Source organism: Diachasma alloeum, unplaced genomic scaffold (genome assembly GCF_001412515.2).
Source record: "Diachasma alloeum isolate Michigan unplaced genomic scaffold, Dall2.0 Dall_scaffold_00547, whole genome shotgun sequence".
Classification (NCBI taxonomy): Eukaryota; Metazoa; Arthropoda; class Insecta; order Hymenoptera; family Braconidae; genus Diachasma; species Diachasma alloeum.
In genome coordinates this window covers 858,819-872,727 of record NW_021680679.1, presented here as the reverse complement: position 1 = coordinate 872,727, position 13,909 = coordinate 858,819, and the positions used below count along the sequence as shown (strand labels likewise).

General features: G+C 37.0%; 2 protein-coding genes across 2 annotated transcripts in view; both read left to right on the top strand.

The window, feature by feature from the left end:
• Positions 1-273: 273 nt before the first annotated feature.
• Positions 274-10,412, top strand: LOC107043073 (oxysterol-binding protein-related protein 2). The gene is made up of 8 exons (XM_015264378.1): positions 274-779; positions 2,243-2,441; positions 2,636-2,745; positions 3,379-3,537; positions 3,615-3,815; positions 4,442-4,742; positions 6,760-6,977; positions 7,285-10,412. The coding sequence occupies exons 1-8, from the start codon at positions 754-756 to the stop codon at positions 7,385-7,387; spliced, it is 1,317 nt and encodes a 438-aa protein (XP_015119864.1). The 5' UTR covers positions 274-753; the 3' UTR covers positions 7,388-10,412.
• A 404-nt stretch (positions 10,413-10,816) lies between these two features.
• LOC107043065 (tumor protein D54) overlaps positions 10,817-13,909 on the top strand; it is a 24,403-nt gene continuing 21,310 nt past the window's right edge. The window contains exon 1 of the mRNA XM_015264366.1: positions 10,817-11,036. Coding sequence (XP_015119852.1) covers positions 11,018-11,036 — 19 coding nt within the window. The 5' untranslated portion in view covers positions 10,817-11,017. The remainder of the gene's footprint in view (positions 11,037-13,909) is intronic.

The window sequence follows — 13,909 nt, the reverse complement described above, 5'->3', positions numbered from 1 at the left end:
TTACCCCCCGCGATTCACCAAGAATCCTCTCTCACCCTCACCCCCCACAGATATGCATAACAACAATAAGGCGATCGTTTAAATAACAAGTTTATTCGAATCCAGCGGTCTCACCTACCCCCGTATTAATTTTAAACAACATGCGCATGCTCAACCCACTGAGTTGTAATAGTCGCTTATGTACCATCACCCATACAAACCACCTCTTCTACCCATGCCCGAATTTATCGACATTTTACCCTGCCACACAATCAAAGACCGATCGGGGATGAAAACTCGTGCCATCTAGTCCCAGAGATTCGACGTGAACAGGGGTGAACTGTTACAGCTGATCGGGAAAATTAATATTCCAGACTTGTTGTTGTGAAGTGTCTCAAGACTAGAAATTTAAAAAACTGGAAAAACAATTTTCTCGAGTAGTTTTTCTCTTCATCAAGTGGTATGAGTCAGGGAGCGTGATGACACGGTGATATTCCGAGATAAAACACCTCTATAAATACAACTTCCATCCCCCTTCAACCCTCTCCCCTCCTCGCCCCTGAGACCAGTATTTCCCGGATAATTCGGTTTATGAGTTTGGGATAATGAGGCTGCAGAGGTCATGAGCATTGGCCGAATGTTGGCGACTGGGGTGAAACGGCAAAGTGGAAAGAAAGCGGACAGAAAATACTTTGGAAAGTGGTTGGGTGCTCGGTTCGGTAATAGATCATTCTGTTCAAGGGCGTCTTGCTGCACAATCAGATATACCGTACAATGGCCAATGAACACTCTTCTCACAGGTTTGTCCGGTTATCTTTATCGGTTTTTCGCATGGGGATGTTTTCGTTGTTGAAAGGGGCGATAGTGGTGGTTTGGTTTTTGTAATAATTTCTTCAATAATATTTTTTGAATATGTGTGAATAGATTTAATGGGAAAACTTATTTTTCTCGTGAAAAATTCTATTGATTGAATTTGTATTGGAACTCTGTGAAAATTCTAATGGAGTTTTATTTGTGTTTTGTGTCAATTTTATCGCAGGAGTCTATACGCTGAGAGGAAAAATCGTGAAATCGCATGATAAATAATTTCATTCTCAGACTATACGAATGGAGCGGAAAAAACTTGGAATATTTATGCCCAAGAATTTTTTATGGAAAACGCAAGGTCTATTGAATTTTTTCCATCAAATATTTATCAAAAAATGACGCTGTAAGCTGCATAATTTTTTATAGAATTGGCGCAAGAAAAAATAAAGCAGTTTTTAAAAGTTGATAAAATTTTAACAGAAATTTTTATAGAATTTAATAGAATTTAATTTATTTTTTATAGAATTTAAAAAATCTTAATAAATTATTAAGATTTTTTCATATGTGTGTAAAAAATAATTAATAATTGCTATTAATATTGCAATTAATATTTGTAATTTATTCATATGTACTTAGAAAATCTTAATAAATTATTATTATTATGAATAAATTTAATCGAAAAACCTACAGGGCCGATAGAAATTCAATAGAATTTTTTAGGAAAAGCGCCAGGATTTTCTATTAAATTCGTCTATTCCTCAATTTTTATATCATTAAAAACTTCATCCCAAATTCTCTTTGAAAATAAATTCCGATGAAATACCTGGCTATTCTCTATTCCATCATACATATATGCAAACTAACGAACGGACTAAATGCAATTGCAACCGCTGACGATAAAACCACCGGGTCAAAGTTATGCAATTAGTTTGCACATGTACGTCATAGAAGGCCTGAAACAAAAAAAATGTCATCCTCGGTTGAACTTTCCATGTTCATCCTCGTTGAGTCTCAAACATCAGCATGTCACGGACGAAAAAATTTAACAGAAAAACCTAGCGAATTCGCGTAATAATTCCATTGGATTTCTATGGAAAAATGCCCAATAAAAAATATTCTATAGAAAAATTCAATAGAATTTGATTTTTCAGTACAACTCATTCTATTGCGATATTTTCTATAGAATTTCTTCGACTTAAATTTTCCAAGTTTTTTTCTTCTATTTTCATCAGGAAAATCAAACTAAAAAACTTGGAAGATTTGAGCCGAGGAAATTCTACCGAAAATATAAAACAAAAACTAATAGAAATTCAATGGAATTGTCTACCATTCCATGGATTTGTCTAGATTACTCTGTAAAATTTGTTCACACCTGTTTATTATTCGACAAATGTTAAAATTAAAAAAACACAGATTGTGAAATAACTCTGAAAAATGTGATTGTGAAAAATAAAAGGACATCGCTGCCAGTCCGTGGACAATCTGAGGTGAATCTGTGCTCGGTTCTGTCGCTGGGCAAGGAGCTCAGCAAGATCACAATGCCGGTGAACTTTAACGAACCGCTCTCCTTCCTCCAACGAGTCGCTGAGTACATGGAGTATGCCAAATTACTCAAGTGTGCGGCTGCTGAACCCACACCAGCTGGCAGACTCCAGGTAAACCATTCTCATTTACATTCACGCCGTTTGAATTCAATCATTTGAAGTTGGAATTCTTTTCGCTCTTGTTTTTAGTTAAAAAATAAAATAAAAAATAAACGGGAGGAAGGAATATACCGAGGATGTTATAGGGAAGAGATAGATGTATTACTGATGTCTGAAGTAATTAGTTTGTTCTCCTTTGTGCCCAGTACGTGGCTGCCTTTGCTGTGAGTGCTCTGGCATCAAACTGGGAGAGACTTGGGAAACCTTTTAATCCATTACTCGGTGAAACTTACGAACTGGAACGAGAGGACTTCCGGTATTATAAATTCAGTATTTTCAATCACTGGTTTCTTTGTTTCGTCAACCATCGAACTATTTCTTGGGACAGAAGTGATTATTTTAACGAATCCTTGAGGAAAACGACATGATCAATGTGTCTGAATCTCACTTCACTCTAGAAATGCTGCTTTTCTTTTAGATTTTGATATATTTTATCCATACAAAATTTCATATTGCAACGTTGGGGCAATGTTGGCTGCCAACGTTGAGCCAATGTTAGCCGCCATCGTTGAACCAACGTTGGCTAAGTGTTGGGGCAACGTTGGCAGCCAACGTTGAGCCAATGTTGGGGTAATGTTGAGCCAATGTTGGCTGCCATAGTTGAACCAGCGTTGGCTAAATGTCGGGAAAATGTTGGCTGCCAACGTTGAGGCAATGTTCACCCCCAACGTTGTGGAAATATTGAATTCAATGATTCATTTAATTCAATTTAAAATACATCGTCATAGAAATTCCATTCAGACCTAAATTGCCAATTTATTAGCAAAAATATATTGACTATGTTGTGACGAAAGCAATTTCCCACGTGTTTTGTGCGTGCGGCACCCACCAAATCCCTTGAAAATGATGGAAAATCTGATAAATTCCATCTTTCCCTGGTGTCTTTCAGAATAGTTTGCGAACAAGTCTCCCACCACCCACCAGTCTCAGCGTTTCACGCCGAGGGTGAGGACTTTGTCTTCCACGGTAGTATCCACCCAAAACTCAAGTTTTGGGGTAAAAACATAGAGGTCCATCCCAAGGGAATCGTCACAGTGGAATTACTCAAGTATGCAATGCCCTTCCTGAATTAAAGTACCAAATGAGCAATAATTAATTTATTTTATTCACTCGGGTATTGTTCAGGTGGAAGGAGGCGTATACATGGCAGAACGTCAACTGCATACTCCACAATGTGCTCGTGGGACAATTGTGGATGGAACAATTGGGGGCACTTGAGATAAAACAGTGCGGTGGTGGCAATCTCAAGGCAACTTTGTCATTCAAGAGTGCTGGGTGGAATGGAAAAGATTTACATCGGGTTGAGGGATTCATCACTGATTCCGAGTATGTAGAGAGACGTTTAAACAATGCTTTGTGAAATTTTTTTCACGAATGTAGTAGTGATTTGATTCTCATGACAACGGGGCAAAGCAACATTTATTTTTGCAATAGAAATGAATTACCATAATTATTTTCCGGTTATTGCCTATGGAAACTACCTCGTACGAAAAAATTTAATTGAAAAATCTAGCGCATTCGCTAGACAATTCCATTGAAACGTTCAATAGAAAAAGTCAACAGAATTCGATTTTTGTATATGACTTAATCTATTGAGATATTTTCTGTAGAATTGCCACGGGTCAAATTTTTTACGTTTTTTGTTTGATTTTCTTGATGAAAAGAACGGAAAAATAGAATTAAAAAATGTCACTTCAGTCAATTCCAAATTCTGGAAATTTTCCTCTTTTTAATGTAGTAAAAAAAAATGCGAAGACATCGGAGAAAAATAGAGTGAATGAATAGACTAAATTCACCAATTTAAAACACCTCTATCTGCACGATAAAAAATTCCTGCATAGAATAAAATAAAAAGTTTGAAGACTCGAATAAAAACTTCTCGCAGAAGAAAGAATGACAGTAGCTTCACGGTGTGAACCATTACCATTTCGCAATCTCAATTCTCAATGCAGAAAGAAACGTCTCGTCTTCCTGTACGGTAAATGGACAGAGCGTTTGCGCTCGTGTGAGCCGGCACTCTACGAGGACACCCTAGAGAGGATAAAACGTGAGGCTAAGAGCCCCCAGGGTAGTCCAGGGCATAAGAAGGTGTTGGCCAAGTTGAACAGCCTCAAGATCGGGGCGTTCAAACCCTCTCATCAGGATGCGATCGATGAGTCGAGTACTGACAGTGAGGATTGTCTTCCGGTTGATGAAATCCCAGGTTCTCTGACCCTCTGGGAGGCGACTCCTCGACCCGCCAATAGCGCAGATGTAAGTGGAGAGAAATTGAAGAATTGCCTGAGTTCCACTTGAGGAAAGTTCTAATAAATTGGGTGACCGGATTGTTTTCCCCCGGAAATTATTTCCCCATCGAAATTTCCCCGGAACATTTTTCCCGTGGAAAAAATTTCCCCGTCTATTTCCCCGGATTTTTTTCCCCTGATAATTTCCCCTCAATTTTGTTTTTCTGGACATGAGAAATGAATGAATGAATTTATTTCATCGTTGGAAATTAATGGCATGGCTCTCATGTAGGCATGAGAGTTTGTTTTGAAATTTGGAAAAAAATTGTTTTGAAAATGTTGAATTCTGATTTGGGTTTGAAAGATTAAGAGACGTAATAAATTGAATTGATATTGGTAATACGTGAATGTGTAACCTTCATGTTCTGTGGTAAGGGGAAATNATTATTTTCCGGTTATTGCCTATGGAAACTACCTCGTACGAAAAAATTTAATTGAAAAATCTAGCGCATTCGCTAGACAATTCCATTGAAACGTTCAATAGAAAAAGTCAACAGAATTCGATTTTTGTATATGACTTAATCTATTGAGATATTTTCTGTAGAATTGCCACGGGTCAAATTTTTTACGTTTTTTGTTTGATTTTCTTGATGAAAAGAACGGAAAAATAGAATTAAAAAATGTCACTTCAGTCAATTCCAAATTCTGGAAATTTTCCTCTTTTTAATGTAGTAAAAAAAAATGCGAAGACATCGGAGAAAAATAGAGTGAATGAATAGACTAAATTCACCAATTTAAAACACCTCTATCTGCACGATAAAAAATTCCTGCATAGAATAAAATAAAAAGTTTGAAGACTCGAATAAAAACTTCTCGCAGAAGAAAGAATGACAGTAGCTTCACGGTGTGAACCATTACCATTTCGCAATCTCAATTCTCAATGCAGAAAGAAACGTCTCGTCTTCCTGTACGGTAAATGGACAGAGCGTTTGCGCTCGTGTGAGCCGGCACTCTACGAGGACACCCTAGAGAGGATAAAACGTGAGGCTAAGAGCCCCCAGGGTAGTCCAGGGCATAAGAAGGTGTTGGCCAAGTTGAACAGCCTCAAGATCGGGGCGTTCAAACCCTCTCATCAGGATGCGATCGATGAGTCGAGTACTGACAGTGAGGATTGTCTTCCGGTTGATGAAATCCCAGGTTCTCTGACCCTCTGGGAGGCGACTCCTCGACCCGCCAATAGCGCAGATGTAAGTGGAGAGAAATTGAAGAATTGCCTGAGTTCCACTTGAGGAAAGTTCTAATAAATTGGGTGACCGGATTGTTTTCCCCCGGAAATTATTTCCCCATCGAAATTTCCCCGGAACATTTTTCCCGTGGAAAAAATTTCCCCGTCTATTTCCCCGGATTTTTTTCCCCTGATAATTTCCCCTCAATTTTGTTTTTCTGGACATGAGAAATGAATGAATGAATTTATTTCATCGTTGGAAATTAATGGCATGGCTCTCATGTAGGCATGAGAGTTTGTTTTGAAATTTGGAAAAAAATTGTTTTGAAAATGTTGAATTCTGATTTGGGTTTGAAAGATTAAGAGACGTAATAAATTGAATTGATATTGGTAATACGTGAATGTGTAACCTTCATGTTCTGTGGTAAGGGGAAATGATTCCGGTGGGAATTTTTTCCGGTGGAATTTTTTTCCGGGGAAATTCTTTCCGGGGGAAAACAATCCAGGAACCATCAATTGGTGAGAGATCCCTTGAAATTTCAGCGAGAAAATTGTCAAAGTTGTTTTTCAAGTCATGAACACTTTATGGGATGAAAAGAATAGAAAATTTTTAATGAGGATCTTCTTTATATGTCTTTTCTTGCTCTGAAAAGAAGGAAATTCAATAATAATGAGAAGAATTTCGCTCTCTTCCTTCGATTTAAATATATTCATCAAAGACTCAATTCAGTAACGAAAATCTGTAATGAGTAATAAAAGTAATAACGAGTAATAAAAGTTTTTGAGAGCATTGCTATTGATCCTGATTATATTCTTCCAGTATTTCTCATTCACTCAATTCGCAATGTCACTCAACGAAATGGATGAGGGAATGGCGGATACACTCTGTCCAACGGATTCACGGCTGAGGCCGGATATCAGGAAATTGGAAAATGGGGATCAGGATGGAGCTGCCACTGAGAAAATTCGACTCGAAGAGAAACAGAGGGACTCACGCAAATCGAAAAAGCACAAAAAAGTACCGGGAAATTTCCCAAGGTATTTTTCTTTTTTATTTATTGTCCACTCTATGTTGAAACTTTTGAGGCGATTTTTTTTGCAGAGGAATTTTTCATCACAATATTTTTTCATAAATCTCTTCGCTTAGTTTTCATTGAAAAAAATAAAAAAACTATCATTATATTTTACTGAAAAGAATTATTATTACTTTAAATAATTGATTTTTAAGTTTTATAATGATTACATTTCCTGTTATGTAGAATAGGTAAATTGGATATTCTTCATTCATCTCGTTTCATCACTGATTTCTCCAATACTCGATCAAAAATACCAATTAATTTTTCAGATGGTTCCAATCGGCGATAAATCCGTACACTGGACTAGAGGACTGGTTGTACAAAGGTGAGTATTGGGACCGCAATTACTCCGACATCGAAGATATTTTCTAAGACCCGAATTCACGGTGTTCGATAAATAAATTATCAACATAAATTGTTGAATGAAGATCATGTACCCTTGCGAGATGATCAATCCGTTGATTAATGTAAAAATTGTGAGTCGAGAATTGACAAAAGAGGGACATGAGCAGAATAATTGAAGGATATGAGGGAATATTCGAGTGTGCAATCACTTTAGAATCACTGAAATGATCTTCGGACTGAAGAAGGAAAGAGCTTTGCACCAGTACCAAAAAATACAGAATAAGCTTGAAAAGTTGATGACAAATGAGAGAAAATAACAAATAAGAATCAACGTTTCACTAGGATTCGTCCACGAAAAATGTCTTAGTTATCTTGAACACAGGAGTAGACCCCTCAAGAGAATTGATGTCTATATAAACACGTTCGGAGAGAACGAGAAGTAAAAAATACATAAACAAAATATAAAGAAATAAATAAAACACCTGATGACAGTGAGGAGCTTGAAATCGTCTGCGTAAAAATTGACGAGCGAGTGAGCTCAGAATACAAATGAAAAACTGAATCATCAATTAATAACACGTGCGAAAAAATATTATAAAAATTCTGCTGAATTTTTATTGGAATTTCACTATTTCTTAAATTTATTTTTCATTACTGTTTATCTTATTTTGTTGGGTTGGGGCTACGCCCCCTGCTCGCTCTGCTCGTCAACCCCCGTATGACCCCCATGATATTTATTCTGACCCTTGTGACCCTTAATCCGACCTTTGCAACCCTTAATCTGATCCTTGTGACCCTTATTTAGACTCTTGTCATCCTTATTTGGACCCTTCATCTGACCCTTGGATTTTGAACCTTTATTTTGTCATGCCTGACCCTTAATCTGACCCTTATGACCCCTATTCTGACCTTCATCACGCTTATTTTGTCCCTCCTGAGCCATATTTTGACCCTCGTTACCCTTATGACCCTTATTCTGACCACCATGGCCCTTATTTTGTCCCTTATGAATCTTATTTTGACTCTCATCACTCTTGTGACCCTTATTCGGACCCTCATGACCTAATTTTGACCTTCATCACCCTTATTTTGTCCCTTATGAATCTTATTTTGACTCTCGTCGCTCGTATGACCCTTATTAGGATCCTCATGGCCCTTATTTTGGCCCTTTTGACCCTTATTCTGACCCTCATGACCATTATTTTGACCCTCACGACCCTCAATTTTCATCACCAGAAGTCGATTTGGATTTTTACAATATAAAGAGATTTATAGCAAGAAAATCTTATATTAAAAAATGATGAAAAATGTTTAATAGAAAAAATATTACAGATTTTGATTTTTCTACCGAAATTTATCGACATAAATTTTATTTAAAATTTCTTGATTTCTTCTGGAAAATATTTTTGAAAAACGAGCAAAATTTCTGGGGAAGGCCAATAAAATTCCGTGCGTTTGACGTTTCTATAATATTTTTCCGTACCTGAAGTAAAAATAAATTGATTAGTACACCATGATACTGTTTGTCAATTGTGTAGTTTCATTAAAATGAAAAAATTAATTCAATTAGGGAAAAAAGGAAACAACAGTAGAGGAATGAGGAAAAATAGAAGTACAAATGTGAGAAAAGGGAACTGAAAAATTCTATTTTGATCGTATTGTACATACGCGCAGTCATCCAAAGGTGAGATTATCCTAGTCACTGTGGAATTTTCCCCTGATTGTGAGTAATGAGAAGAGGACGAGTGATTGGAAGAGTGGGAAAACGAGTGAGTGGCGTCAACTGAATTCTGAATTTTGTCCAGTTGCGACGGAACGAAAGACTCAAAATTGCTCCTGCGCCCTATTTTTATAACAATCAATGTTCTACATATTTCGGGTGTACGATTTTAGTGCAAGTCTGGAGGTGAATGGAATGAAATTGTGAGCGCAGAAATTGAGAGAAGAGTCGATCTGATATTGTGAAATTAATTCTTTGCGGAAATGTTTTATCTCTTGAGGATAAATCGCTTGGGACAAGCACTTGGTGGAGACTTCACCAGGTGAACATGAATGTTTCGCAGAAACGTGACGATTTCAAAAACCTCAAGTCAAAATTTTCGAAATTGTAAATTTGAAGTCACAAGTCTCAAAATGAAGCTTTTTTGTGTTCCTTTCATGTTCACACATTTGTCTATCAAAATTGTCCCCATAAAAATTTTTGCGATCTCTCTCAAATTTCCAGATGTCATTCAAAAATTGATCTTCAAGTGAAACCAATAAATCACCAAGAATGAAAAAAAAATTGACTTCTCGTTGAAAATTGCGTCGAAACTGTGAAATTATCTCTTCACTTCATTCACCGCCAGCATTAGGGCTTCCGCTCGACTGAAATACTTGTACATAAAAATCTTGAGAAAAAAAAAATTACTAGAATGAAGACAAAAATGTCTCCTGTAATTCCACAGATGAGTCTGACTTCAGTAATTTATTTTCCACTCAGTTTATGCTTTGACTAAGTAGTGAAATTATATAAAATAATCCAGAAAAATTCTTGGCTAGAAAGATAAATAAAAGCAAAGTAATAGACGAAATCCGTAGTAGAACGACTGCTTCCACTGTAAAAAATATGCTTCAAACCTGAGACTTGAAATACAACCTCTTGCATTTGATACTCTTTGTGCCAATCAAGTGAAATACACTGTTGCAGCTTTCTTACGATCACGAACACAAATATCCAACCAATGAATAAAAACAATGTAATAGGAGTAGTGTAATCGTTTCGAGGTGAGTTGCTGCGCTTTCAGAAAAATTAAGGGAAAAATAAGTTTTTTATGCTCAGCCGAAGCGGGGAAAATTCATTGCCTACTGAGGAAATAATATCAATTTTGATTTCTTCGTTGAGCCTGATCGATGCAGCGCGAGTGTTTTTCTTTTGTTGAAATAGCGGTCATTGTTGTAATGAAGTAAAATGTTGAGATTCTATTTGTAATTCTGTTGCCTATATGAAGTCATATTTAGTTGTGTATAGAGTTGAGTGAGAATTTAGAAATAAATGTTATTATGAAATATACATTGTTTTTTCGTTTATCGTAAAGTTTTACTTCCGAACGGAAGTCCTGTACAGTCAAAGCTTTATATAGGATACCTCCCTGTAAGATACCTTGAGCTCCGAGCGCGCAAGGCCTACCCCCAATCTCGGCGCTTTTATCGCCTCCCGAATGTTTAGTTCCGCGGGTTTCTCATCAGTGCAAAATCGCTGTGCTGACCATCTCTGTTCAATGCCTTTGGCAAATGAAGTGGTACCGCCCTGCTGCCATCACCTTCAATTTCGCAAAAATTCCGCGAACCCCGCGCCAATTCAAATTCTACAACTTCACCCTAATCCCTCGGACCGCCGCAAGATGCCGCCCCAATGTCAATTATCGATGCATACCAGACCACTCATAGCGCACCTTCGGCAACATGGCAGACGATTTTGTTTCCCCGGAGATTCAGAAAGGCATCGATCTCCGCTCCGGCCTGGAGAACACGTCATTCGAGCGTCGGTAATCCGTATTGTTGCGTTAAATTCGGTGAAAACGTGGATAATTTGACAAAGTGACAGGTCTTGCAGACAACGCGAGTGGAGTAAAACATTTGGTGTAATTTAAATTGACGGAAACACAACGAGCCAGAATGAGCAACGTACCAACAGGTGAGGACTCGATACAACTTCATCACAACCAAAATATTGTCTTTTCAGCCTCCAATTGTGATCAAACACTCGATGAAACCGATCAGATAATTTCCCCGCAAAGATTTTGTGGAAAACGATTTTGTGGACTAATTACGCAAAAACAGTTGAGACGTTCCCTCGGCCGTTGAGATAATTAACCTATGATTGGTTTTTTTTTAATGTGACATCAACGATTTTTAATTGTCCAGAGATAAAGATGATGTGTCCCATCAGGTTGCAGTCGTGTTCCTTTGCGTTTCTTTTCCGCGTTTTGATTGCGATTTGGAGCGAATTTGATGATAATGCGGACATTATTACGTGGTTTATTTACATTGTTGCCGGCTCGTGCTCACTCTTCATCCGATAATTCCATTATCTTCATTAGTAATCGGTAACGGGTTCCGGTGCTCCTCTGAGTCAACACAATAACGAGAAAAATTCATATAGTTCGTAATTTAACGAGGCAGAATACTGAAACTTGTTCATGATGAATGAATAGTTTTTTAATATAAATGAATGTTTTTTTTAATCGTGATGAAGACTTTATTAGTGGGTAATAATATCATTGTTAAACAGGGAAGTGACCGACTTTATGAACATATAATGGAGGATTTATTTATCATTAATGAATCATTGCTGATGCGATTTCACTGCTGCGATTTTCCTGTCTGATTTCAGATTTCTTCTTTCAATTAATTGTTTATAATCATTCTCATCGCAAAAAGCAATACGAATGATGAGAATAATATGTCCCACTTTATCAGCTGTCAAATTTTCATATTACAATAAATGATTTGCTCATGTTCTAATTCCTATGCTCACTGAATAAGATTTCAATCGTAATTACAATTCAATTCCTTCTAGAACACACTTTAGAGTGTGAATTTCTGGAATTCAATGTTTGTTGATACTCTGGTAAAAGTGCGTGCCCACACTGTTATCAATTTTTAGTTAGTTCACACGGTAATTCAATTAATCTGTTGTTCATCTCATCAATATAATTCCGTGCTTAGAATATTGTCATCTCGTGTTTTCAGCACCAAATCAAAAATTAAAACTTCATTTGGAATATTGAGTCACAGCTTCTTTTTATTCATATCAGAAATTTTGTATTTGGATATTAATATTATTTGTTCAAAATGAAAAAATCGATCATCATTTTCACTATAATGCATTCAGATTCTCCGATCCTTAACGTCAAAAATGTGAGATAATCTCATAATTCTAGCTATTAATTCTAATCAACTGTGTTCGAAGAAAACCTGAGTAAACGAAATATTAAGAAAGTAGAATTATTCTATTTTCCTCTGACCTAAATGATTTGGACAATTGTGATTCGTTTATTCATGTTTCATAGAATGGCATTCAGTTCTCTTTTGCTTTGAAAATTCAACGCCAGGCGATTGATTCAGGAATTTTTGTTAATCGCTATATCACTTTATTAATTTCCAAAAAATGTTGAAATGAATAGAAAAATTTCAAATGAAGCCATTTATTTGAAGAAAAGAAATCTTGACGAAACCCTTCTCCACACAAAAGTTGGCAACATTCTCTATGGAAAATGATAGAGACCATATTCCCCTAGGAGTTTCCGAGATATTCAAATTTTCTCCTCCATTGATTATTGATGAGACATTATTCTCCTGTCCATTCGCCCTCCACAAGAGAGTTTGAAACGGAAATTTCGTCCAACTCTCCAGCGATCTGTTTTTTATTCATGAAAAGCTCCGGATATTGCGCCGGCGAACGGCAGTTTTGTTTCGTGAAATTTTGATTTTTCAATTCTTGCCGAGTCTGCTGAATCTTCCCGTGGGAATCGGATGCATGGGAGCTTCAGGGGTCGAGAGTGAAATTTTTTGATTGGGCGATAGAGACTCGCGAGGTGTGCGAAGAGGAAATTAAATTTTTGTGTTTAGTATTCTGGTGCGATCAACGGCGATTTGGGTTTGGGTGGATTGATTGCTTTTCTCAGGAGTGTAATCGGCTGATTCACTTTCATTTCTACTGAATGGATATTGATAACTAATCAGTTTATACGAGTTTAATGTTTTGAATTCGTATAGCCCGCATTTCCTTTTCTTTCTAAACATAACCCCGCGTGATAGAATGGCAGCTGATGTTGGGGGATTGTTGGGGGACTTGAGAATAATCACTTCTGGACAGCTGAAATACAAATTCTTGAAAAGTACGTAAATTAATTGAATTTTGATTAGGTTTTATTCTATTAAGATAATTCTGAGTCATCATTTTAATAATTATAGTGTCGAAGAAAAGAGGTGACCCTTAGGATCGTTTAACCCTTCTGATTACTTCACTTGACTCTCACGTTTGAACTCTTGACCCTTAAGGTCATTTGACCCTTATGATCACTTCGTTCGTCCCTCCCGTTTGACCCTTAAATCCGTTTGATCCTTATAATCACTCTTTTCCTGTTGAAAAATGGTCGAGGCCATAGGTATCTTATAAGAAGCCTACGGAACTCAACATTCGGGAGGCGATAAAAGTGCCGAGAGTGAGGGTAGGCCTCGAGCGCTCGGAGCTCGAGGTATTTTATAGAGAGATATCTTATAAAAACCCTCCACTGCACTCTCTTTGAATTTTTTCAGATTTTTTCAAGCATCAGTAGTGAGCCTGAGTAGATCTAAAGAAATTTCTAAAATCAGTTCTTTTATTCATGGAATGATATTGTTTTTTTATTGAATGTATTTATATGTAGAAATGGCCGTGACTATTCGCACCATTGCGTGAATCACTCCCGTACACTCCATACACTCCACGCATGCGTGAAGTTTGTGTGTTTCACGCAGCCGAATTTTCATACTGCTGTGTATTTCACGCAGTTGAAGTTTCAT